General features: G+C 38.1%; 6 protein-coding genes across 6 annotated transcripts; 4 read left to right on the plus strand and 2 right to left on the minus strand.

The window, feature by feature from the left end:
• Positions 1-3,786: 3,786 nt before the first annotated feature.
• Positions 3,787-4,848, plus strand: LOC112165723 (acyl-CoA--sterol O-acyltransferase 1). The gene has a single exon (XM_024302347.2). The coding sequence runs from the start codon at positions 3,787-3,789 to the stop codon at positions 4,846-4,848; it is 1,062 nt and encodes a 353-aa protein (XP_024158115.1).
• A 990-nt stretch (positions 4,849-5,838) lies between these two features.
• Positions 5,839-7,626, plus strand: LOC112164755 (V-type proton ATPase subunit e1). The gene is made up of 4 exons (XM_024301048.2): positions 5,839-5,997; positions 6,145-6,306; positions 7,167-7,214; positions 7,341-7,626. The coding sequence occupies exons 2-4, from the start codon at positions 6,209-6,211 to the stop codon at positions 7,405-7,407; spliced, it is 213 nt and encodes a 70-aa protein (XP_024156816.1). The 5' UTR covers positions 5,839-5,997; positions 6,145-6,208; the 3' UTR covers positions 7,408-7,626.
• A 145-nt stretch (positions 7,627-7,771) lies between these two features.
• Positions 7,772-8,938, plus strand: LOC112164754. The gene has a single exon (XM_024301046.2). It carries the CDS (start codon positions 8,156-8,158, stop codon positions 8,489-8,491), a length of 336 nt encoding a protein of 111 aa, XP_024156814.1. The 5' UTR covers positions 7,772-8,155; the 3' UTR covers positions 8,492-8,938.
• Positions 8,939-9,087: 149 nt separating this feature from the next.
• On the minus strand, positions 9,088-10,015 carry LOC112164753 (BAG family molecular chaperone regulator 5, mitochondrial). The gene has a single exon (XM_024301045.2). The coding sequence runs from the start codon at positions 9,865-9,867 to the stop codon at positions 9,241-9,243; it is 627 nt and encodes a 208-aa protein (XP_024156813.1). The 5' UTR covers positions 9,868-10,015; the 3' UTR covers positions 9,088-9,240.
• A 94-nt stretch (positions 10,016-10,109) lies between these two features.
• LOC112164752 (fumarylacetoacetase) lies at positions 10,110-13,872 on the minus strand. Its single transcript, XM_024301044.2, has 14 exons — positions 13,541-13,872; positions 13,374-13,452; positions 13,234-13,292; positions 13,006-13,130; positions 12,843-12,917; positions 12,381-12,456; positions 12,193-12,292; positions 12,050-12,109; positions 11,849-11,919; positions 11,675-11,737; positions 11,496-11,560; positions 11,132-11,228; positions 10,910-11,035; positions 10,110-10,414 (listed from the first exon to the last, which is right to left on the minus strand). Exons 1-14 carry the CDS (start codon positions 13,742-13,744, stop codon positions 10,355-10,357), a joined length of 1,260 nt encoding a protein of 419 aa, XP_024156812.1. The 5' UTR covers positions 13,745-13,872; the 3' UTR covers positions 10,110-10,354.
• A 1,290-nt stretch (positions 13,873-15,162) lies between these two features.
• Positions 15,163-16,533, plus strand: LOC112168219. The gene is made up of 2 exons (XM_024305343.1): positions 15,163-15,883; positions 15,983-16,533. Exons 1-2 carry the CDS (start codon positions 15,163-15,165, stop codon positions 16,531-16,533), a joined length of 1,272 nt encoding a protein of 423 aa, XP_024161111.1.
• Positions 16,534-25,186: the final 8,653 nt, after the last annotated feature.

The raw sequence follows: 25,186 nt of genomic DNA on the forward strand, positions 1-25,186 counted from the left end.
TACAGGGTTAAACACCAGAACACGTACTTAAATTTCATTTTTAATCTATTCATTCATCGTTAAACTTAATGTTTTCTCTCTTAGCAATCATCATCTTCAATCGTTCTCATGTTGTGCTAACAACTTTATGCCTCAAAATATCATATTAATGCTAATGAAATATAAAAATACCTACTTGGAGCCTGAAAATGAAGTAATCGCACTTTGTTTTCATGTTTCTTCGTTTATTAGATTGATTGACTGAGATTGAGACAAGAAGGAAGCCACAAATTAAGAACTAAGAGAGACGCAAAAGAAGCCAAGTAGAAAAAGAATTCAGTTAAACCATACATGGAAAAGGGGTACTTTGGGTACTACAAATGGGTGAACAAAGTAAACTTGCAATTAAAAAAATATATGTAGGGTGAGAAGAGAATGTAGGGTGAACAAAATAGTTAGTCGGGTGGCAATAGCCGCACCCATATGATATTGACAAAAAACAAACGAATGGGTCTCAACAAAGCTATTGACCAAGAAAAGCTATTGCCGATGGTGATCGAGTATGGCCTCTTCAAATATATGAAGACTTAATACTAAAAAATTATGTTTTGCGGATGGTGAGCCTACGATAGAGGAAATTTCAAAAATTAAAATAATGTTAACTAGTTTTAACATATTTCAAAAAGACATATATTTTTTGGGTGCCTTATATATGACACATCCCAACATGTTAAATCATGAAAGTCTCATTTCTATTCAAGTTGTCATGTTTATTAATCTCATCATTGGTAATTCATGTTTATTAGAATGTGTTCTAATAGATGGAATACTGCATGCACATCGTAAGGAGCGGAATGTCTAAGAGGCCACTGGTTGAACAAATATACGTACTTAGATCACTATTTTCACTAACCAAAGACTATATATGTTTAGATGGACTCCTGTATGTTGTTATTAATAATGTGATATTTGAGTATTTAAGACAAGTAGTACGTATTCTAACTGGGTTTTAAAATAAACATGTACAAGTCTCTCCTAGACTCCTATATATGACACGTTTATTTACTTGGAATTATAATGAAAATAAAAGGAATGATTCCCGGGTATGAGTTTTCATGCGTTTACTAACATATATAGGTATTGAAATGGGTGTAGGTCACACCTTATTATCACGAATCGATTCCTAAATAACCCTTAATTTGATAGCCAAAGGGGGATATAAGTTTAGGAATGATTCCCATATTGAATCAATGATTCCTTCATTCTTCCATTTCATTTGTCTCTAATTCATGATTTTATTTATTTATTTTGAGCCAGTAAATGTGTCATTAATGTATTTCTATTCCAAACAATAATAAAGGTATAAGCATCATCATCTAAGTGACATGTCAATTTGTCTTGAGTTTCATCCTTATTTTCAAAAGTAATAAACAAAAGATGATGTATGAGCACACATGTATTCTTTTTTTTCTTTTGATGAAAAGAAAACGCATGTATTTTATCTATTCAAAGCTCTTATAGTCAAGTGTACACCAAGAATTGACTTTCACATCTCAGAAAAACAGAAATACTCTGAGTATTCTCCTTCAAATTGCTTAGCGCTAATATTTGTCCTAATGGCAGCAAATATTAATTAATTGTGACGAGTATACAAATAATGATGGTGATCGAATTTGACCTCCTAAGCTTAGCTAATTTAGATGCCTTAATATGTCTGATGCATGAGAGCGAAAGTTTTAGATCCTTCTCAAGATCCAAACATTTGCACTAATTAAGCTGGAAATCAAATTTCATACAAATTATCTAGCTAGCTATGAAAAATGGAACATATATCACTGCATATATATACGATATCGATCCGATCTTCTCCAAAGTACGAGGTGAGGACAAGGGAAGAATAATGGGATCGAACCACAAAAAGGAATAATACCTTGTCCATAAAATACAAACGTAATCATCAAGAAATTAATTAAGAAGTTATAGTACAATGAGTTCTTAATTTAGAAATCCCATTACTAAAACTAATATATATGAGCACATGGATTCCATCACCTACATTTGTATTTTGAAGAACATATTCTTTGTGGGTGCCGGGGAAAAGCAACTGGCCCTAACTTTGCATTAGTATTAGTATATTTATAATTAATTAATTGACCAAGAACTTCTGCAATTAATCCTGCATATGCGTTATGAACATGTGCATGCTGATATAGACTTATATATAATACGATTCCCAGTATGTGTATGTGTCTATAAATCTATACACACACACACACACATAATTAATTAACGAAGAACTTCTGCAATTCTACATATGTACATAAATACATGTGGATCGGATGCTGATATGTACTTGTAATATGATTCCTAGGCTCCGAGCTCTCAAATGGAATCCCAGACTTTCTGGTTAGCAAAACATTATTGACCTAGTCATGATCGAATACTGTCGGTAACTATGTACTAGTATATGTACGCCGGTACTGTTACGTTGAAATCCTTTTCCATTTGAAGGACACCCGCAAGGCCCGCAATGATACAAATGGTTGGATTTGATCATACTATAGTATATAGGAGGCGACATGATAGTAACATTATTATTCGATCGATACAACCTAATTGAAAACCGTTCTCAAATACTTTGTTAATTAGTCTCTCGACTAGGAGAAAACGTGCTAATTTGACCGGCACCCTTGGCTGGCTGGACTGGCTCGTCGATTATTATAACCAGGTCAAGTCGAGAATCTAGTATTTATATACTATGCAATGCATCTAACCTTAAACTTTGGGTGAAAAGGTAAATGCAATTGAATAACAAATAAACAACCACTTGAGCTCTAACTAACCCCATTGAAACATTATTTATCTTGGATTAACGTCTCTTCCACATTTTCAATGAACGTTTCATTAGTGCATCCCGCAGATCCTCTTAAGTAATAATGTCTAGATCTTATTTTGTTTAATCAGTCCCACAGATCTTCTTTCGTTTGAATGTCTAGATTAAATAATCGTATTTTTATTATAATGTCCAGTCCCACTGGACTTCTAGTTTTTTTTTGGGTAGGACTTTTGGTTCTCGTATGTTCGCAAACTTGCTTCTGTATCTATTGGCATAATCTACCAACACTCAGGTTTCTGTCATTGCCATGAACGTGAACCTCGAGCAGAAAGTTTCTTCCCAGCCTTTAAAACGATGGAAGAGCTCCACATGAACAAACAGGCTCCGTTTTGGCATGTAAGTATGATAATGAAGTAGATACAACTGGAAATTCGACCCTTAACACTTACAGATATTGGAATTTCAATAGTTTTGGAAAGATGAGTAAAAATAAGGTGATGGTAAGAAAAACAGAAAAGAAAATGCATTACACAGCCACTGAAAGAAAAAGGTTAAAATCATTACCTGAAATTAACAAATGGTAATAAGTTACGCACGCAACTTAAGTAGTTCTAGAACATAATGAAAACGGCCAAAGCCACCCATCATGTCGAACCCCACCTTATGTATTAAATATTAATCAAGAATCTATAACGCTAAAGTGTTTAAATAATTACGCTGCTCCTGGTTACATATAATTAATTCACTTCTAGCAATTTAATACAACTCCATCTGCGGGTTAGTCAAGTTCTTTCGACCAAGGGTCATATCCGGCGACTACAGAAAAGGAATAACAAGAAAATAAAAACAAAAGCACCACAAATCTAGCGACCACTATCCTACAGTTTCACCTATATATAAAATGCGAAACAGCTCCCTCTCCACTCACTCACCTCAAAACCTCTCTGAAACGAGCTCTCTCACAGAAAACAATGGAAGGAGAGATCCCCAACTTCGTTATGGTATGGACCTTAGTCGTCGCATCCCTAACCTACTGCCACACCATCGGAAACCTAACTTCTCCGGGAACCACCAGACTTTTCTTCGTACTTCCTGTATTCTTCTTCTTCTTCTATCTCCCTCTTCACCTCACCACCATCTTCCTCGGCGGTCCCTCCTCCTTCTTTCTCTGTTGGCTCGCAAACTTCAAGCTCCTCCTCTTCGCTTTCGGCAAAGGCCCCTTATCTTCTGACCCGCCCCTCGCTCATTTCATTCCCTTGGCTTGTCTCCCCATCAAGTTCCGAACAGACTCCGAAAAAGCTCAAAATCAAAAGACGGGCCAGAAGTCCACTCTCAACTACGCCACAAAGGCTCTGATATTCGCTACTTCGGTTCAAGTTTTCCACAACAAGGAGTCCATCCACCCCAAGATCCTTATGTTTCTTTACGCCATTTACATGTACACCGGTTTAGAGCTCGTCTTGGCCTTTGTCGCCGCTGGAGCTCGAGTCTTTTTGGGTGTCGACTTCGAGCCGCAGTTTGACGAGCCCTACCTCGCCACCTCCCTACAGGACTTCTGGGGGAGGAGGTGGAACATCATGGTCAACAGAATCCTGCACCCCACCGTGTATGAACCAGTCCGGAACATTTCCAGCCGTTGGATCGGGAAAGAGTGGGCCCCTCTACCAGCAGTGCTCGCGTCCTTTCTCGTGTCTGCGGTGATGCATGAGTTCGTATTCTATTACATTGGTCGGACCAAGCCCACATGGGATCTCACGTGCTTCTTTCTCCTCCATGGTGTGTGTTTGTCTATTGAGATTATTGTTAAGAAGGCGTTTAGGGGGAGTAAGTGGAGAATGCCGGCCGCCGTGTCGGGGCCGCTGGCGATGACGTTCGTGGTAGTCACCGGTTTGTGGCTGTTTTTGCCGGCGCTGATGGAGCGGTGCCGGGCGGACGTCATGGCGTATAGGGAGTACATTTCCTTCATTGAGTTCATGAAGCATGTTGGTGACTTTCTCAATGTCAACTCTCTCTTAAGCATAGTTAGTAGATAGATCAATGCACGTTTTCATTTATGTGTTAACAATTAATTACTGTAGTCTGTGTCACTGAGCAATTATCTTAATAAAAGAGGAACATTTTGTTAAGAATAATTGCATTTTCTTCAGTTTGGTGGCCTGTACGATCTAAAGAGACTATAAATGCATCAATGTCATAATCTTATTAAATTCAGATCAATATTTCCCACGCCTACTTTGTCATAATCTTATTGAATTGAAAGTTGATTAAGTGGCCAAAGACAGCCATACTATACTATTCTAATTTGCTTTTGCTTTTGCTTTTGCTTTCCTTATTTAAGAGGCATTTGCTTTATAAATTAGAAAGTGAGATTTGCCTTTTCTTTTGTTTTTGTTTTTGCTTTTGCTGTAGAATTTTTGTTTTAATTTTAAATAAAATTTCATTAAACAGAAGAAAATATTACAAAGTAGTTTGAATAATATAATCCGAAGTTATTATTGACTATTTATAACACAAGTTGGACCGATATACATGAACTCATCTTTTTAAAGGAGCTACACATCATTGGGTACATCACGAGGTTAGAAAAATGATTATGCGACCACATCGACCTCAAATCCGACAAAAGCGAAAATCAATGATAGGATGAAGTGATGAACATAGACATTACCAATCACCAATCCGATGGTCGCTAGACAGTGTCTCTTAACAGTGAAAGAAATACGTGTGCTATCACCTCCGGTACCAACATAATTGCTTCTACTCTAGTCCATGCATACATTATTCTACACTTTGACCCAACACAAACAATTCCAGATCTTTAAGTGCAACCAATCCTATGGATCTTTGCAATCATCATACTTTTCTAGACACGATATTTTTTACTCATTATCTTGAAAGAAACCTAACCAGTAAAGGTCAAAAGTGAGAAGCATGAGGTTGGAATTTTGACCTTACTTTTGTTTTGAGTTTTTGACTAATCAAGAGGCTTTGGAGCAATTCTCAAAAAACAAAAAAAACAAGGAGGCTATGGAGCAGGCCATGAGTCCATGAACACCCATCTTGGGCTAGTTTCGGTAACTGGGCTCATCTATATAGTCACGGCCCAAATTTGTTTCTCAGAACAAAACTTGAGGAGAAGTTGAAGCTTCTTTCACATCGAGAAGACAACCATATCGATCGAGGTACCCTCTTTCTCTCTCTCTTGGATTTCTACCTCTCATTTCCATATTGTTAATTTTGTTGAAGAAGACCCAGTTAGAATTTTAGCTCATTCAACCCTGTTTCGAATTCCCTTTAGTTCTGATCTTTAGAATTCATGAAAATTGCAGATCAGCTTCTACTGTTTTTGGATTGGATTGCCTGAAGAAAGTGTTTGAATCTGTGAAAGTCGTAATGGGTTTCGCGGTGACAACTCTGATATTTGCAATGGTGGGCGTGATTGCTTCGCTTATGGTCAGAATCTGCTGCAGCAGAGGCGCTTCTGCTAATTTGTACGTCTCACATTTGCTCTATCTGAACTAGTTTTCTCTCTTTATTGATTCATTGTCACAGAGCCTTATCATGTGAATCCAAAGATCGTAGCTTTTTAGTTTTGTTTATTGATTTCAAAGATCATAGCTTTTTAGCTTTGTTTATTGATTTCAATAAAGAGAACTTTGTTTGAGTTTTGATTTTGGATTTCACAGTATTAGAGTTTGCTGAGCTGCTCAGATTGTTAAAAATGATAATAGTCTATATGCTGGTTATGCGTAAAACCAATTTTCAATTATCAATCTTGTTTTTAAAGAATCGAGAATGATTCTAAAGAACGTTCAGACTACTCTCGTAGTGCATTTTACTCTGAGCATTTGATGGATTTTGAGTATTGATTGTTTAACATAGGAAACTGAAACATGGTAATAACCTGGTTTGGTTCATCTTGGATCCTCTGATAAATGTGTCTCAATGGCTATCATTTACCGTTCATAGCTATTTATACCATAGACATTGTCATCCTATTATGAGACTTATGGTGTTGGAAGGTTATTGGGATTTTGTTTGTGAGTTTCTTTATTGATATTCTATACATCTAGAACTTCAATGAGAGTGTCCCAATGACACATTAAGAGAAACGGGAGATCCGCTCTCAAATCCTCTATCTCTGTAGAGATGTAGCTTTGGTCCTCATAATCTACTTATATAATGGATGAGAAACATGACTTGTTGCTTTGAGGGCTGTTCACGTAACATCTGCAACTAATATAAGTTCTTTTATTGGTGCTTTGGTAGAGTTTGGAAAAGGTTTTCACTTTACTGCTGTTGGGGGCTCCTTTCATATGGCTGCAGCTAATGTAATGTTGTTCTTGTGCAGGCTTCACCTTACATTGGTTATCACTGCAGTAGTGTGCTGCTGGATGATGTATGTATTTCTGTTGGATTTTTCCATTTATTTTTCAAATTTGTGTTGCAAATTTTATTCATTTGGATTTGCTTCAGCTGTCCTTGTATGTCTATTGACTTGTCTTGCTCTCTTCAAACTTGTTAGGTGGGCAATCGTTTACGTTGCACAGATGAAACCGCTTATTGTTCCAATCCTAAGTGAAGGAGAGTAAGGTGAATATATAAGGATGCTCACGCAGAATCAGGTCACTTGTCATTCTTTCAGACTTCCCATTCGGGATTTCTATGTATAATTTTGGAAGAGAGTTGGATTCTAAGTTGCCTAGGGATGTTGTATTGATGTATTTGTTTCATCCTTGGAACAAGTTGACAGACCATTCTATGTACCTCACCCGATATGAATGTGAAATAAAGGATCAAATTCTCCTGTATGTAATCAGTCGTCTCTATTTTGTCTCAATGGAATTGAAGTTCTTCGTACACCCAAGTATAAAGGCGTGGATGAGTTATCGGTTTCTTTATCAAATATGCATCGCACCATCAATGACAACTAGGAATTCTTTTCTTACACCGGGTGTACACAATCATGTGTTATGTGTCGATTTCTTTCATGACATGCAAAGTCACGTAACGAGTTGCTTTGACCGTTGTGGCTAATGTTGCCACTGACCAGCCTTGAAGTACTTCGTGTTGGCCGTAGTTGAGCAGACATAGAGAAACGCGATGAGATTAAAACTTTGTGCAAACCAAGACATGGCATTCAATGGCACTAAATGAGGTGGTTCGTAGAGGCTAAAAGGAATCCTATAGCAGCAAAAATTGAATCACCGTTTGATCTCAATCAGAAGGTGATCATAACAGTTAAGAGCCAGATCACTCTAGTGTGGTCCATTGAACAAGAATATATATTTGCAAGCTAAGACTAGACATATCTCCAACAACTCATTTGAGAATAACATCATGGAGAAGAGGCCTTGTACTCTTGCCGTTGTTCCACTAATGCTGCTGCTTTTGTGGCCGACTGTGTTCCCAGAAGTACTGGCTTGTCCGACTACCGGCGGTGGATGTAAAAGATGTCCGGCTAAAGGCGGTGAATGTAGAAGCTGTATCGTTAATCAGATGAAGTTCGTCTGCCCAAGGTGCGTGCCAATTCTACGATGCATGGCTCGATGCTTATGGGGAGGCAGCTCAAGAATGAACTGCGTTAAAAAGTGTGATTGTGGTGGCGGCAACCCAAAACTTTCTGATTGCAAGAAGTGCATGGCACGCTGCAAGTGTAGCTGCATATCATACTAGATGAACTCCAAGCTTGTTTCACTCTAGATCATAAGGTCGAAATCTTTTTATGTCTTATGAAGTTCTAATATCTATTTGCATGTCAATCTTAAGATCGAAACCGTGAAACTAGTCCCAAATACTAACATCACCATCTGTATAACTGTGTTCAATGTTGAAATGGTTTGCGGCCTCCTAGCCTAGCTTAGAATTGTGAGCCGGTAACTAGTTTTTTTTTTTTTTGGTCTGATCCGATAACTAAGTAGGTGATTGATTTTTGAGCGAATCCCTTGTGCATTTCAACGAAGTCGCACCAAACACACCACACTCGATAAAAATGTTGGTTTGTATATTTCGGTGAAGTCGCGCTAGAATGATACACCACCCAATAGAGGTGACAATTTTATAAATGATCAGTGAAGTCACACTAAACGCACACCACTGTATCAAGTTTGATCGTGCATTTTGATAAAGCAGTGTTAGACACGCAACCGAATTGAGTGATAATTTTATGGATGATCAATGAAGTCACACTAAACGCCCACCACTCAATAAAAGTTGTTCGTGCATTTTGATGGATGACCAGTGAAGTCACACACTCACACCAAAGACACCGCTCAATCAAAATGTATTTGTGCATTTTGGTCTAGTTACGCTAGACACACCACCCGATTTGGGTGACAATTTTACGAAGCAGGTTTTATTGACAAAAAGAAACATGATAGCTACAAGCGTATACACGGTGAAGCAGTGGCAGCGCAGCCACAAGATCACGGCTGACTCAGAAACCTCTGTAAGCAGCGAAACCCCAAATACTCAGCACAGAACCTCTCCATTTCCTCACCTCCTCTCTCCCTACACACCCCCTCCTCCATCTCCGCCACGACGTCGTTCCAGTAGTCCCTCCCAAACCCACCGCCGCACCCACCCCAGAACCCCTCCACGTCTTCCTGAACAATCGCGTCCACGATCTCCTGCAGCCCCACGATCCGACGGCTCACCTTCCTTCTCGCCTCCCTCACTGTGGGGTCCACCCCGGGCACAGAGTCCAATCTCAGTAGCAACTTCATCAGCGCCTCGTTCATCCTCAGCTTCTCCCGCTCGCTGCTCCTCACGGCGTCGACCGTCTCCTGCCGTTGGATCAGGCGCTGGAACTCGTCGGCCTCGGAATGGACGGCCGCGATTGTCTTGTAGAGGCTGCGGATAAGGTGGCTCCGGTAGGCCGATTGGATTTTGACGGCGGCGGCGGCGGACTGCGGTACGTGTACGGTGATCGGAATCGGGGTGGGGTTCTGGGTGGAGGTGGGAGGGGCAGGTTGGTCATTGCGGAGAGTGTAGGTGACGGTGACGGTGGCGGTGGAGGAGAAGCTGAGTCTGCGGCGGTGAGAGGGTTTCATAGTGACTTGTGGCTCTGGTGTGAATGTGATGTGTGCGTCCACTTCGAAAGAAAAGGATTATGGAAACTGTAGGAGTATTCTTGAATGCTCTTGGCGGGTAATAGTGGCGTGACCACTCATCATCACCATTACCGTTAATTTAGGGGGACCCACATGTAAAAAGCAGGGAAATCAAGAGCCTACATTTCTGCTCAAAACAAGTTTCACTGTGGTCAAGGAAATCATTTTTCAAGATCTTTAGATTCCATTATTAACAGTGTATTATTCAGTAAACAGCAGATATACGCATTCCTCAAGAGTACGAGTAGAGCTAAAGAAAAATAAGAAGGGAGTTACGGTGCGCGGTGAAGTAAATAGTACAGTTTTACACAACAGTAGGAGGGAATTACAACATGCACTTAATGGGAGAGCTCCGACGAAGTTTATCAAATATATTGCCGTTGAGAGATATATACTTGATTTGATGGCCGAGATAAAAAAAAGGTGCTCAAAGAGGGGGAAGAATCTTTCCAGAGCATGTCCCGAACCCAACATTGTAGCCATTTCCCTGCAACGATAACAATAATTAGATGCCAACAGTTGAATCTTTGCAACGAGTAATAGCACTTGTGGATTTATAATAACTCTAGACCATACTACTGTGCCAGTATAAGCACTTCATGTCAAACATAGCAGAAGCCAGAATGTTCCTTAATCTAGTAGGATAGTAACTATGTGAAATATAAATTTCTTTGTGAGAATGGAAGCAAAATCTACAAAAAATAATAGCTTGATGAATCATGATAAAAGGATAGGAAACATGCGGAAAATCAAGTGCCTTTTGCAGAGAAATTATGAAAAGGAAAGACATGCAGTTTAAAGAGCAAAACAGGTTGTCAAAAATGTTTTCAAAATATTAATCCTTTACTAATGTTCGTTTTACTTTTGCTTTTCTTTTTTTCTAAAAGATCATCCTTCAGTAATATTTGCAAAGACGATTTGCATCAGACATCAGAAATATCAGAGACTCGGAGTTAATAAAAGAACATGTAAGTTTAAGAACCTTGCTAAAACCAGTAATGATGACTTCATCTCCATCTTCAAGGAATTTACGAGTAACGCCATTTAATGACAACTGCTTTTGTCCATTCCATGTCAACTCTAGCAAGCATCCATAAGATTCTGGCTCCTGTTGAGAGATACAAGAGATATATATATGAATTTCACTCAAGAAATAGCGGAATTTGTTAAATTCATAATTTAAGAACACGAACTGAAATCGTACAGGTCCACTAATCGTCCCAGTTCCAAGGAGATCTCCAGGCCTTAAGTTACAACCATTGATTGTATGATGTGCCAGCTGCTGAGTCACTGTCCAATATCTGCAGATGAGTTGCAGAAATTAACATAATTAGCAAAAGGAAAACACTTGGAAAATAATAAAAAGTTCGTAAGCATAGGTTTTCTTCAGCAGAATATTTGACATCATGTTCTAAGTATTTTGATGCCTGTTGGAAGACTAACACTAGAGAAAGCTTGATAATGCATACAAAATACCCTACAATCACAAGTAAGAAAATTACTCCAGAGGAGTTGTATCAAGTAAGACTAAACACTGTTGAATATGTAAATAGGGAGGAAATCCTTACAAGTGGTTGAAATTACTCTTTGTGACCACGGATGAGTCTTTCTCTCCAGCTGGTTTAATTTGAACCTTGCAGTTAAAAGGCAGTTTGATCATCATCTCAACAATGCAATGCGTAGGAAAAAGAAAGTAGAATCTATGAACATGCTTCACAAAACTAAAAGAAACAAGCAGGGAGGGTACCTCCAATTTTATGTCATAATTTTTGGAGATCTTTTCAGCCAGATAGGGCAATGGATGGGGGTCCTGCACTTAGAGCACACATCATATAAGAACCATGAAATACAGCTTCAATAATTACAACACAAAACCAAAATTAGGGGGATATGCACCAAAACAAATAGATATGAGAAAAACCTGTTTGGGAGCATCACAGGAAAATGGTTCTAGAGCTTCGAGTGTCACTATCCAAGGAGATATTGTAGTTCCTAATATTCACAAATTTTACACATAAAAGTAAGTCTTCCAATCATTTGATTGAGCATAGTGCTCCTATCAAGTACTGTATCTTTATCAATGGAGTTTTAAGAATGGAGCGTAATAGTTTTCAGTGCTTACCAAAACTTTTTCCAAGGAAAGGACCAAGGGGAATATATTCCCATGCCTGGATATCTCTAGCTGTGAAAACCAACTTCTTATCAAATACAACCAACTGCAGAACATGAAGGACAAGAACTGAAAGAAACATGAAACAAACATACCACTCCAGTCATTCATCAAGACAAGTCCAAAAATATGATCTGCTGCCTCATTCACATCCACCGGCTTTCCTAATTCATTTCCAGGACCGACTACAGCAGCCTTTAAGCAACATGATAATAAATTATGAGAATAACCAAATTTATGAGTTCTACAGCATTAAATAGTAATATGATAGCATAAGGCTGACCATTTCAAGCTCAAAATCTAGTTTCAGTGAGGGACCAAAATATGGTGTAGAGTTTCCACTAGGAGGTCCTTGACCTCTGTGATAAAACACAATGAAAGAGAAATATAAGATTAAAATACCCAAGAATTATCATAAGTGATGCCACATATATATCACCAGACAGAATGAAATTTCTCTTGGATGGGAAGTCCAGCTTAATCATTGTTCAATTACATAATCTTTTAGGAAAAGCGTAAGCACAAAACTCATGATTTAAAATGCAACAGGTCAAAGGAGGCACAACTGATGGTTTAAGTGTTACAATTTAACTTTCCATCCCCCTCCTTACCAAAAATAAATAAATATGGCCTCAAAATACTAATATACTACCAATTTTTCAGAAATGAACTATTACTACCCAGTCAGCAATCTTCAACACCCAAAACTAAATAACAATAGAGACAGATGAAAGAATTGTTTGACCTGGGTCGAATAATGTCCGTTCCAGAGACAACAATTGACGAAGCTCGTCCATGATATGCAATTGGTAGGTGAAACCTAACACCAAATAAAACTTCTTCAATATGTAAACAATCAAACTAACAGAAGATAAATTTCTGTGCTGTGACTTTCAAATCCCACGTACCAGTTCGGTTGAATTGCATTCTGTGGACCACGAAACATGGTCCCGCAGTTCTTTGCGTGATGCATCGATGAAAAGAAGTCCGAATAGTCCCCAATCGCCATAGGAACCAGCATTTCCACCTTGCTCTACACATTCATCAACACGCATAAAATGAACTACACTGTAACACTCAAAACACGCAAGTTGCATAAACATATAGTAATTTTCCGGATTACAACTTCCTCATACCAATGGAATCAGTGATTTCTGCTTTAAACTTTCATTATCACGCAATGTTGGCTCAGTAGCTGCATCATTAATCAACCAAATCAAACTCAATCATCAACTTGATGAGGTCAAAATTAAGCGAAGAAAAGATTGAAGCATACATGAAAGTAGCTTCTGAAGTGTGGCACGTGCTTCCTTCCAAGCAGGTCGTCCCAAGGCCAAGAACTTGTTCAGATTAGGCTAAAGAACCAAAAACAGAGCAATCAATCACTGGATTATTCAACTTCATCAGCTAATAATAATAATCGTGATTAATGAACCAACGGACCTGATGAAAGCAATCGGAGTTACTGAGGATCGGACCGTTGAAGAGGCCGGCGGCGGCGATAGCTGACAAGTCCAAGACGTAATCGCCGATGGCCACGCCCGGTCGAGGCGGTGAAGCCGGTTCGGGCTTGAACACTCCGAAGGGGAGGTTCTGTATGGGGAAGTGAGAGCTCGGGTCGACTTCGATGAAGGAAGTGAGAGCCATGCCGGAAACGGCGTCGTTGCGAAGTTGAAGGTAAAGCAGTGAAGAAGAGAGGGAAGAAGAAGACAGAGCGAGGTGTTTGATTTTACTCACGGCAAGAACTGTGATGAGGTATAGAGAGTTGGTGATTATTTTTTTTAATTTTATATTTATTATTGGAATTTTTTTAAGGACAGAAGCGTAATATTTTATTCCATTCTGTTTATTTGGTATGGTGGTTGGAGGCTTGTGATCATCGGTCCCCTAATTTACGAGTCATGGACTCATGGGGTAGATATGGCCAACAGCCACCAATCTTTCAAAGTTAAGCGATGCTCTACTGTCTACCCTTTCAATGTGAAAAAATTTAACTTCTTTGAAAGTTAATAAACTTAAAATTGGATTTTGAACTCTACCAATCTATATGTATATACATATTAATAGTAAATGAGTCTAATTTTTTCAGACCATTCATTGTTTATAAATTTCTGTGGTGGGGAACTGATTAACGTTGATGGAAATGTATATGATCAATATAATGATACATCACAGTTTCACCCGAGTCCAAAAGGAAACTGGGCTCGGGCTGATCTTCAAAGTTGAAAGTTCAAACCATAATATAGTAAAAGGCTGGTCATGAATTTGTTGGTCAAGACCCAACCAATTTGTAAAGTCAACATAACCCAAAGATCAATCAATGAAAACATGACAATAACAAATTTCCAAAATGAATCCCAGTCCTTATAAATTTTTAATGGCTCCCCTCATCCCGGCCTTACATCTCTGATTCCAATTTTTGGCTTTCTGCAGCTTTGAGTTGCTTTCACTTTCTCACTAGCTAGCCTTAGGCCATCTCCGGTAAGGGAGGGCTATATTGGGGCCAGGGCTATAATTTAGTCCACAGAAATATTATTCTTTATTGATGAACAAGTAAACCATCTCCAGTAAGGGAGGGCCAAATTTTAGCCCTATCAAGTATTTTATGATTTTATATTATGTTTATTAATTTTTATGATTTTATTTTATTTTAATAATATTTTAATTTAGACTAAAATTAATTTATGAGGAAAAAATTAATTTTTATGGTGTATATTTGGATGAAGTATTTATGTGGTATTGTTGATAACATTTTCTGATAAGTTTTTTAAGTGCCACGTGCCACTTCGGAAGCAAATATGTAGATTCCCGATTAGATAAAGTGTCGACGTGGCAAGATTAATTATTACAGAGTCTTATCAAATTTACCGATAAGATTTTTGAATGCCACATGTCGTGTTGTGATCAACTCTCTAGATTTCCGATTCGATTTTATGCATACGTGGCGGTTCTATCTTCAGCTTCAAACCTTAATAAAAAGAGTGGTTTCAGATGCATATCTCACTACTTCTTCTATCTCCTCTCTAATTGTTTGTTCATTTTCTAACTTTTCATTACATTTTGCAATGAATTCGAACTGGTTTTCTCAGTGGAATGAGAGGCAACGTGAAGACGAGGAAGATGATGAAGAATATGATGCACAGAGGCGAAGAAATATAACACAAGTTATGGCAGAAGCAGCTAGCTGGTTGGCTACTAACCCACTTCAACAACAACCTCAATGGGGTGGTTCTGTTCCAGGCCGCTCTACCCGTCATCGATCACGTGAGGTAGCTAATGAAAAATTGTTAAATGATTACTTCGTAGATGACCCTGTGTATCCTGCCGAAACTTTCAGACGACGTTACAGGATGAGGCGTGAAGTGTTCCTCCGCATGTTAGAGCATGTCCAGACGGCGGATCCATACTTTAGGCAGTCACAAGATTGTGCTGGCCGTCCAGGATTCTCACCTCACCAGAAATTGACGTGCTCACTCCGGATGCTAGCCACTGCATGCTCGGCTGATTCCTTAGATGAATCCTTCTGTATGCCGGAATCAACAGCCATTGAGAATCTTAGTCGATTTTGCGGTACCATTGTCACCATTTATCAAGAACGCTACCTTCAGGCTCCTACAACAAAGGATCTAGATATGCTCCTACAAAGAGCCGAGCGACGAGGGTTTCCTGGAATGATAGGTTCGCTTGACTGCATGCATTGGCAGTGGAAGAATTGTCCAGTGGGATGGCAGGGTAGCTTTAGCGGCAAATCAAAAAAGCCAACCATTGTTCTCGAAGCTGTGGCAGGTCCCGACACCTGGATCTAGCATGCTTTCTTTGGAATCCTGGGAGCTCAAAATGACCTCACTGTTCTCGGACGCTCCCTTTTGTTTGATGCTGTCACAGCAGGTCAGTCACCACATCTTAACTACTATGTGAACGGGACTCCTTATGAGTTTAGGTACTACCTTGCTGATGATATTTACCCTAAATGGGCGACGCTGGTGCAATCTATTAGACAACCTGAGAATGAACAGGAGGAGTATTTTTTCACAAAACAGGAGGCGTACCGCAAGGATGTTGAAAGGGCATTTGGAATTCTACAAGCACGATTTGCAATAATTAGGCAACCTGCAAGAGGTTGGGATAAGGATTCATTATCAACAATCATGTTGGCTTGCATAATACTTCATAACATGATTGTGGAGGATGAGCGAGATGACTACTATAATGATGAGTCTGATGATGATGAACCAAACCCAAATAGGTCAAGGAGAGCTCGAGCAAGAATATATGATGGCCCAAACTTACCTCTTGATTCAAGAACCGGGCAAATTACAATGGTCGAATACGTGTCTTGTTACCGAAGGGTACGCTCTCAAATTGGAAATAGTAATCTGCGAAAAGATCTTGTCAAACATGTTTGGTCAAGAAGAGAACAAGGAAGACAAGGCTAGGGGTATGACAATTACATTGTCATCCTAATAATAATTGACAATTCATTGTCATCTTATAATGCTCGGGTCTTATTTTTTTATCTATTTTTTATTAATGGGTGACTTGTTTTTATTTTCTTTTTTTGGTTTCAATTGTAATGAATAAAAGTGTACTTTAATTCTACTTTACTTTCAGCATTTATTTCATAAATAAAATATTACATAAACTTCATTAACATGATACAAAATGAATAAATTTAAAAAAAATGCACTTGAAAGAAACTAGTTTATATTAACGGTATTCGTCTTCATCGAATGGCATTTGTGGATGATAGTCATTCGATGTTGAGCCGGTATTCGGAAACAATTCCCGTGCGCTTAGCTTTTCAAGTGCTTCTCTCTTTTTCCCATCAAAATAAGTCTTGCTCTTTGAAGTAAAATTAACGGTTTGCACCATTAAAATAGCTTCTTCTCTATCTCTCTCTCGTCGATCTTCCTTCATCTTCTCCCTTATTGCTTTTGCCTCTTCCGCATTCGCATTATCTTCCGCCAATCGATCCATGCGAGCTAATAACTTATCTTCAAAGGCTTTCTTCTCCTTTTCTTGGTCCTTGATTTGCTTTCTTCTTGCGGCATTTCTTCCCATCGGCCTAGGAATCGGATCCCTAGATGAAGTTGGTGTTGAACTACTATCGACAGGATCATCATCATCTTCCAAGGACACCGGGTGGTTTCTTTGCACCGGGGGTGGACCAAAATGTTCTTGCGAGGGTGTGTCAAATATCACCCAATCTTTGCACAAATCGTAGCAACTATGAAAATTGAACGATTTTCCTTTCATGTCTTGCCTAAACATATCCTCGGCGAGGTGTTGCTATAACAATATTTTTAACAACAATACATAAGAATAATAATTCATGAAATGATATTAAAGTACAATACATAAAAAATATATATGATATGAATCTTACTTGATCTATGTGATTTGCTCCACTATGAAGTCTTCTCTCGGAACGTGTGACACAAGAATGCCACTTATTCATGTATGGAAAGAGAAATTTTTGCCATCAAGACTTACAACTTTCATCCGATCTTGCATTTGGAGGATTGCCATTGAAGCCATCAATTAATTTTCTCTCCACTTGTTTCCAAATGCCGTCTCCCTTTTGGCCATTACCTTTTGTAGAATTTTCGGATACTTTCATATATGCAACACAAAGAACTTCATCTTCTTTTCTTGTCCAATTCACACCTTTGAGAGAAGGAGTGGACATGCTTCAAATAAGTAGAAGTGGTGTTGGAGAGGGTAGAAAGTGTGAGAAATTATGAACAAGTGAATATATGTATATATAGGTAAAATGGGAAAAAAGTTACCGTTTTGTTACTGTTTTTTTTTTTGGTAACATAAATGTTACTGTTTTTTTCTTGGTAACACAAATGTTACCGTTTTATTTGGATTACATATATACTAAAAAAAAAAAAAATTATGTAGCCAAACGGCTAGTTGCTCTCATGTGTATAATTATACTCATTAATTGTAAGCCATTGGATTAAATCATTTGCTTGATTATCAACTATTAGATTAAAGTATAGCATCACACATAGCAATATTGGGCTGATTTTCTGTGGGCCCCACCAAGGGCTAAAGGGCCACCCATAGAGCTAAATGTAGCTCTCTCCACCCACCTCTCCACCTCTAGCCCTTTGGACCTTCCCTTGTTGGAGTCCATTTTTTAGCCAAAAGGGCTTAAGGTTACCTATAGCTCTCCTTATTGGAGATGGCCTTACCAACCACTATTATATGAAATTAAGAACATCAGAAATCATGAAAGTAACAGCTAAAAATCAACTTTTATATCTAGTATCATTTTGTGCTTTACACTTGCCATCATCAGCTGTAAGTCTTCAAAACAAAATATTCACCCTATATAACAATGTAGATTCTCCCACCAACGATAAGCAGCAGCCAATGAACTATCTCAGTCATCTACAATCACATCAACACTACAGGAATCAATGAACATTTCAGTTCAACCGAACAAGAACATGCAAGAAGCAACCTTTCTTTCCACGCCACATGTATGTAGTTCCTTTCCGGCAGTGTATGAACCAAACAAGAATATGCAAGAAGCAGCCTATGGATTACCTAGTCCTCTACAATTATATCAACAATATACCTCGGTCATCTACAATTATATCAAAAGCGATGAATGTTTCAATTGAACCACAATATGCAAGAAGCACCCACCAAATTGTCCTTCCCAAACGTTAGATTTGCTTGAGCTTCCCGGTCATGGTACTAGTGTATAGATCATCTCTGCAAATTTTCAGCCAAATTGATGATCGTTAAGGTATCTAACTCGCTTAAACCAATGGACTGACTGAATCTGTCAACCTGAACCGTACTACCTTTAAGGCCGTTATCAAAAAATAAAAATCACATTTAACAACTACAATGAACATGTTGGGTATTTAAAAACATTAATATAATAAAAGATTAGAGAAAAGACAAAAAATTAAGAAAAATGGATGATAAAGGACCAACTTCTTCTTGCATAAAGAGAAAAACTTCGATAGATTTTTTTTTTTTAAGAGGAAATTTTGATGGTCTTTTTCAAATCTTTGGTCTGGAGGCTGGAAAATTATTGGAGTTTGGTATGTATAGTTAACACTACAAAGTCCATGATTATCCATGGTTTTCTAATTCCACAAGTATGAATGATATTTTGAATACCTCTATACTTTTATTCATTTTTAAAAGTCTTAATTGAATACTCCTAAATTTTAGTGGAATTCATGAAGTCTTTTAAAAATCCTGACTGTTAAAGTCTATATTGAATACACCCTGACTTTTAAATTCCATAAATTTCTTTAAAAGTTCCACTAATTCCATATACAATACACCCCCCTTAGAAAATTTCCCAGCTTATAAACTGTGAAAGTTTTATTTTTTATTTTATTTTTTTATTCGTTCAATCTCCAATTTGGGTCTAGGCCCAGCCTGAAACCGACCGGATTTGGTATTGTCAGTATCAAATCTCAAAATGTCCCATACCGACCTATACCGAGACAAGTTTTCGGGCCTGAGTCCAGTCTCACCTAAATTCTGGCCCATTTCGACCCGTGGCCAGGCCTAGTTTTTGGGATTTTTCTTTGTAATTGTCGCTTCGTTTTTACATGCCATTTGGGTTATTCTCATTAAGGCCCATTGGATTTTCTCGCTCCTCTCACATTCTTGAAGAACCCGGCCCGAACCTGCGTCGCCACCATCATGGATCCCAAGATTTTGGCACTCAGAACCAAGAGTGTCAAACTCATCCATGGCATCAAGAAGCTGCGGTTAGCTGTGCGCCGGTTTAAGGCCGCCAATGGCATGGTCATCCAGGGATTAGACATGTCCGTTAACCCCGATTCTTTGTTGCCTCGTCTCTCAGGTTCAATTTCTCTCCTCCAAAAGGAATGCTCTGATTTGATGAATTATGCTTCGAAGTACTGCAACATCTCCAACATGCCGTTCAATCCTCCTGGATCCGACACCGAGTTACAAGGGATGGTGCTATATGCGACATGGCTGCTCGGCCAGGGCATTCAAAGCGGCGTCGACGTTGTTGTTGCTGAAGCCGTTGCCCCGAACGGCGGTGCTCAGAACGGCATCGTCTCAGCTTCAAGTTATGGATCTCCCACTCCCAATCTCTCGTAGCAAAGAGGCGGCATTGGCGACGGCCGCTTTGCCTCGTGGGTCAGAGGAAGAGGGCGGGCTTGTGCCAATAACCTCACTGGGTTCATCGATTGTGCTTTGGCAATTACAGCCGTGGTCCTTCTCGTCAAGTCTGTAGAAATGATTTTTGGGAAAGACATTGGTAAACCCTAACCCTAACTGTTTGTTTTGTTTATTTGCAGTGCGAAAGATGTAGGCTAATATTATAATGGTGAAAGATTTAGATGCGTTTGCTTTTGTTCTGTTTCCTTTTGAGAAATACTATGGGCCTGTTCGGTAACATTTTTAAAAATGATTTTTCAAAAACCAATTTTGAAAATGAAAACGAGAAAACAAGATTTGATTTTTGAGATCCAAAAATGTGTCTGATAGTTTATTCTGAAGACAATTTTCAAAAATGAGAACAGCAAAAACGTGTCCGGTACTACCGTATGAAAATACAAAAAACAATGAAAATATATTCGGTTCTAGTATTTTTAAAATCTCAATTTTCAATATTTAGTGTAGAACTCAATTTTCGTTCTTTGCATGCCGAACGCCACCTAAATCTTCTTCACGTGTTGAGGATCGTCATCTATCTGGTTTTTGCTTTGCTCTAATGTGTTGTGTGCTTTTTGGGTTTGCTTCTTTTTTTTCTTCTTCTTTGTTTCTGTTTCCTTTTGAGAAATAGAAGGGGGAGTAGTACTCACTTTTCCCCCATGGATGAAGCCGTCCAAACCAGCTTTGTATAAGAAATTACCATAGACTAGAAGTGCTTTCGGACACCAACAAAGAAAGAAAGGGATCAAGTGTTGGATCTCCTTGCCTGACCCTCTAGTAGGTTGAAATCTACCCAAGGCTAAACCATTGCAGAAATTCTAGTATGACACTCTTTAAACTTTGAATAATAAAGGAACATATATTAGATGATGAATAAAATGAAATATGTGTAGACGCTTTCATTCATATCGATTGTTTTGGTCTACGGTGCAGGAGAAAGATGGTTATTGATGTGTAGAAAACATTTGCCAGGAGTCTTAAAGAAATTAGTATCCCAGAATGGGATCCCAACCTCTGCAGCAATAAGAACATTTCTAAAAGCATATCAAACACAGACACGAACAACATAACTAGAGTATTCATTTTGTTTTTTAATACAACAAAATGAAATTGCATCATAACATTATCAGTCATAAAACCATCACCTGATATCCCTAAATTGCTAGAATTAGACTTTTGAAGTGTCTATAATACCCTTTCATAACATAATTATTAAATTAAGTCAATAATATATAAATAGATAAAAGTGTAAATTGAAATTAAAAATAGCCAAACCACCACTATTCTATGTTCAAAAAAAAAATTTCCTTTTAGTCGACCATTTTCCCTTAACACAATGTCACCCGCGAGAAACGCCGGCATGTTGCTAGTAATATTTAAGTAAATCTAAATTGTGTCTGGCCCAAACTCTAGGTTACTTGACCTAGTAGTAATAGAGTTTTAATTAGAGATAATCTCGGAGAATATCTTAGAGATATTCATTCATTGTATGGTTACCTTTCCTTGTACGATTCAGATTCTATGCATTGTAATCCTATTATCATTGAGAACACACAACAATTCTCTCTCAAATATCATTTCCCTAAAACATATAAATGATTTTTTTTTTTCGACAAAGAAATGTATATAAATGATTATTGAAAGTTCGAGAATATATTTTCTTCATTGAATTGTTTTTAACTTCTTTTCTGATATTATCATAAATCAATAAATTAAGGCATAAATGCCCAAATACACCATGAATTTGGTTGAAATTGTCAATTTCTACCTAACTTTGCAATTACGAAATTTTATACACTTAACTTGATATAAATTGTCAATTTACACCTCTCCATTAAATTTTCAATTTTCAATTTTCAATCCATTTTTCCTTTAGTGGATGATGTGGTAAGTGTGGGACCCTCTTTTTTTTTTTTTTTTTTTTTTTATATTTATTCTTGACGACAGTGTAACTCCCCACCCCATAATCCTGATCTCAATGAGATTTGAACGGTGTTAGTAAGACTAGTTAACCAATAGGCCACGACCCATATGGTTATCAAATAGGTACTAGGTGGTAATGTAATTTAAGAGAATGAAAAGACTTTTTGAAAAGAAAAATAAGAAATAAAATTTTAGTGTAAACTATGAACAATTTAAGCATCATCCAAAGCCATCTTCATTAGAAGGACTATAGCCACCCAACCTTGTTATACGACTTCTGCTGTTATAGTTGATTGCCTCTCAGTGCCTTGTCTGGCCTAGAGAGGCGACGACTCATTCTGGTTAAATGGTCGCAACCTCTTAGTGGCATGATGAAACTAAGTGTCGTCGGATTTATTTTCCGGCGATAATATAGTAGGAAAGCTGTGATATTGGCAATTATGTTTCGCTATAGTCGAGTTATCTTTCCGTTATGTCAAAGCAAATAGAGTAGGCAGTAGTGCACTCTTTACTATTTGATGCTTGTTAGAATACCTAAATAAACGTAGAGACTCCCGATATCATTTTAAGATGTTCTCTAAATGCTTACTAAAACCAGGGGTTTAGGCTCAATGTACCTCCCTTATATTCAACAGTTTCATTAATCAAGACTTGAGGGCAGTCGCACAATCCTTTATTTAAAAAAAAATAGTTGATTGCCTCTCAGATTTATCTACTATTCTCTCCTCTAAATTTTGATTTGATCGCTAGAACCCATTCTAGAGATGTTAATTAGTGTCCAAAGGACCTTGCCCTGTCTGGTCGACGACGGATGGAATTGTTGGCGATTTTTTCTTTTTTTGGCATTTTAGACTAGTTTGTAGATAGAGGGGTGTGAGGAAGATTTTTATTTTTATTTTTATTCATCTACTTGGGTGAACACATACAAAGAAAAGAAAGATGGATGATGCTGGTTCATTATGTTGAAATGTTGGTGGGGTTTTATTGGCACCATTGATGTTGAGGCATGAGCTTTAGTTCCATCTTTTCCATTTTTGTTTTTCCCAACAAGTCTGTGTTTTTTAATTGCCACTGGTGCTTGTTTGGCATCCATATAAGTAGAGATGGGTTCTCACACTTGCCACATCATCCACTAACAGGACAAATGGATGAAAAATTAAAAATTTAACGGAGAGGGTGTAAATCGGCAATTTATACCTAGTTAAGAGTGTAAATTTTCACAATTACAAAGTCAAGGTGGAAATTGACAATTTTAACCAAGTTCAAGGTGTACTTTGGCAATTATGCCATAAATCCTTGGAGGTGGATGATGGTTCTGACCTACCAATCTGAATGCAGCCATTCAAAGTCCCCCGACTAAGAAGAGGGGTAGACCTAAAGCGAGCAAGAACAAGTATAATACAAAGGGTCCTAAATTTAGGAAAATTAGATTTTCTCATGTGGATAAGGAAAATCAGTTGGGTGCTGGTAATTAATGTGGGTCAAGTAGGTGAAACTCCTTTGCCTGAGGAGAATGCAATGGAAGAGGTAGAGGGAGGTGATTTGCTACTTTAGAAAATGCATGAACATTGTCAATGAAGAAATATGATATCAATGACGTTCTTGTCATCTGTGCCATTTACTCGCTAGGTTTCTCCGAAAACTTCATTCATGAATGTCTTAGAGCATGTCGATACGAGTTCATAAACATGTGATGCGCTAATTTTCGAGATCGCATGAAAAGGCTATGGTTAGTGGAAGTTTAGATATTTTTGAAATTTTTTTGGTATAATTTGAAAATTTTCATAAAAATATCAAAATTTCCTTTTTCAAAAACTTTCTAAAATTTTTTGAAACTCTCTTTAGATACGCTCAACCCAACCCATTACTGAGCCGAACCAACTCAGCTGTACCTCCTCCGTTTGGAGCCCCATGGCGGCGTCACCAGTGTAGACCGACTCGATTTGGACTTCTCTCCTTATCCCAGCCACTGGCTTCCACGAATTCTCACCGTATAAGGTGAATTAACGACACAACTGGCGGTGACGACCGACCCTGATTGATTCTCTCTTTTCTGGCCATGACAGCACTTGAAACTGGTTGAGTTTTGAAGCCCTCTTATTTCTCTTTTGATCTAGACAAGCCTTATAGATTGATTCAACTTGTGGAGCTTAGAATTTGGATTTGAAGTTTCGGCCACCCAAAACTTTCAAGGGATATCTAGCTCGATCCAGGCCGAATTGGATTTAGTGACAGGTATGAAAGTTAGTTCTCATGTTGTGATGTTATGATCTATAAGTTCAATAGTTCTTATCTTAATGGTTTTGAGTTTCACAAACGTGTGAGACTCACGTGCAGCCGCTTGTGGTGGCGAGTCCGGCTCCCTTTGGAGTAGTTCTTTACTCTGTTATCTTGTTTTCATCGAGACGAACATGTAGATATGTTTTGTTTGTCATAACTTGATCGTTTGGGCAAGTTGGGTTAAACGTAGTTTTGGTTAGTTTGGTTTTCGATTTGTGAGGATCCGACCGTTGAATCGTCTATTTATTTTATAAAATTGACCCTAGGAGTCTTTGGTATGAAGTTTTGTCTCGATTGGCTTAAACTTCAGTTTTTAGTTCTAGTGTGTGTCTCGAACTTTAAATGCTTTTGTACTTCGTGTTGTAATCAATTAAGACCTTGCTTTGATTAGGTGCCTCACTAAGTTTTATTAGTCGAGTTTTGTGGTTTTGTGCTTGCTCTCTTTTTTGTGTGTGAAGATGTAGTAGGATTTTGATGTGAGTAAATCTCACATTGTTTTGGTTTATGAATAAGTCTATTTTATGGTTTTAATTTTTAATTTTTTTAATTGAAATTGTGGTAGTTACCCATTGTTAAAATTGGTGTGTGTTTAAATAGTAACAAAATGAAGTCACCAACAAACACATACAATACTTGTGATGGGACTCACATTTGGAAGGTCACCATTTTTTGAAGAGCAATTGACTGACCAATTGCTCATAATGCTCAAATTGA

The sequence above is a fragment of the Rosa chinensis genome, chromosome 5 (genome assembly GCF_002994745.2).
Source record: "Rosa chinensis cultivar Old Blush chromosome 5, RchiOBHm-V2, whole genome shotgun sequence".
NCBI lineage: Eukaryota > Viridiplantae > Streptophyta > Magnoliopsida > Rosales > Rosaceae > Rosa > Rosa chinensis.

Excerpts from the sequence above, each read along its gene's own strand:
- LOC112165723 (XM_024302347.2), top strand. The coding sequence starts at position 3,787 with ATGGAAGGAGAGATCCCCAACTTCGTTATGGTATGGACCTTAGTCGTC.
- LOC112164755 (XM_024301048.2), top strand. The coding sequence starts at position 6,209 with ATGGGTTTCGCGGTGACAACTCTGATATTTGCAATGGTGGGCGTGATT. Across the intron at positions 6,307-7,166 it reads AGAGGCGCTTCTGCTAATTT|GCTTCACCTTACATTGGTTA; the intron begins GTACGTCTCACA and ends GTTCTTGTGCAG. Across the intron at positions 7,215-7,340 it reads GTAGTGTGCTGCTGGATGAT|GTGGGCAATCGTTTACGTTG; the intron begins GTATGTATTTCT and ends CAAACTTGTTAG.
- LOC112164754 (XM_024301046.2), top strand. The coding sequence starts at position 8,156 with ATGGAGAAGAGGCCTTGTACTCTTGCCGTTGTTCCACTAATGCTGCTG.
- LOC112164753 (XM_024301045.2), bottom strand. The coding sequence starts at position 9,867 with ATGAAACCCTCTCACCGCCGCAGACTCAGCTTCTCCTCCACCGCCACC.
- LOC112164752 (XM_024301044.2), bottom strand. The coding sequence starts at position 13,744 with ATGGCTCTCACTTCCTTCATCGAAGTCGACCCGAGCTCTCACTTCCCC. Across the intron at positions 12,293-12,380 it reads TAGATTTTGAGCTTGAAATG|GCTGCTGTAGTCGGTCCTGG; the intron begins GTCAGCCTTATG and ends TGTTGCTTAAAG. Across the intron at positions 11,561-11,674 it reads ATTATGACATAAAATTGGAG|GTTCAAATTAAACCAGCTGG; the intron begins GTACCCTCCCTG and ends TTTAACTGCAAG.
- LOC112168219 (XM_024305343.1), top strand. The coding sequence starts at position 15,163 with ATGAATTCGAACTGGTTTTCTCAGTGGAATGAGAGGCAACGTGAAGAC. Across the intron at positions 15,884-15,982 it reads TGTTCTCGAAGCTGTGGCAG|CAGGTCAGTCACCACATCTT; the intron begins GTCCCGACACCT and ends ATGCTGTCACAG.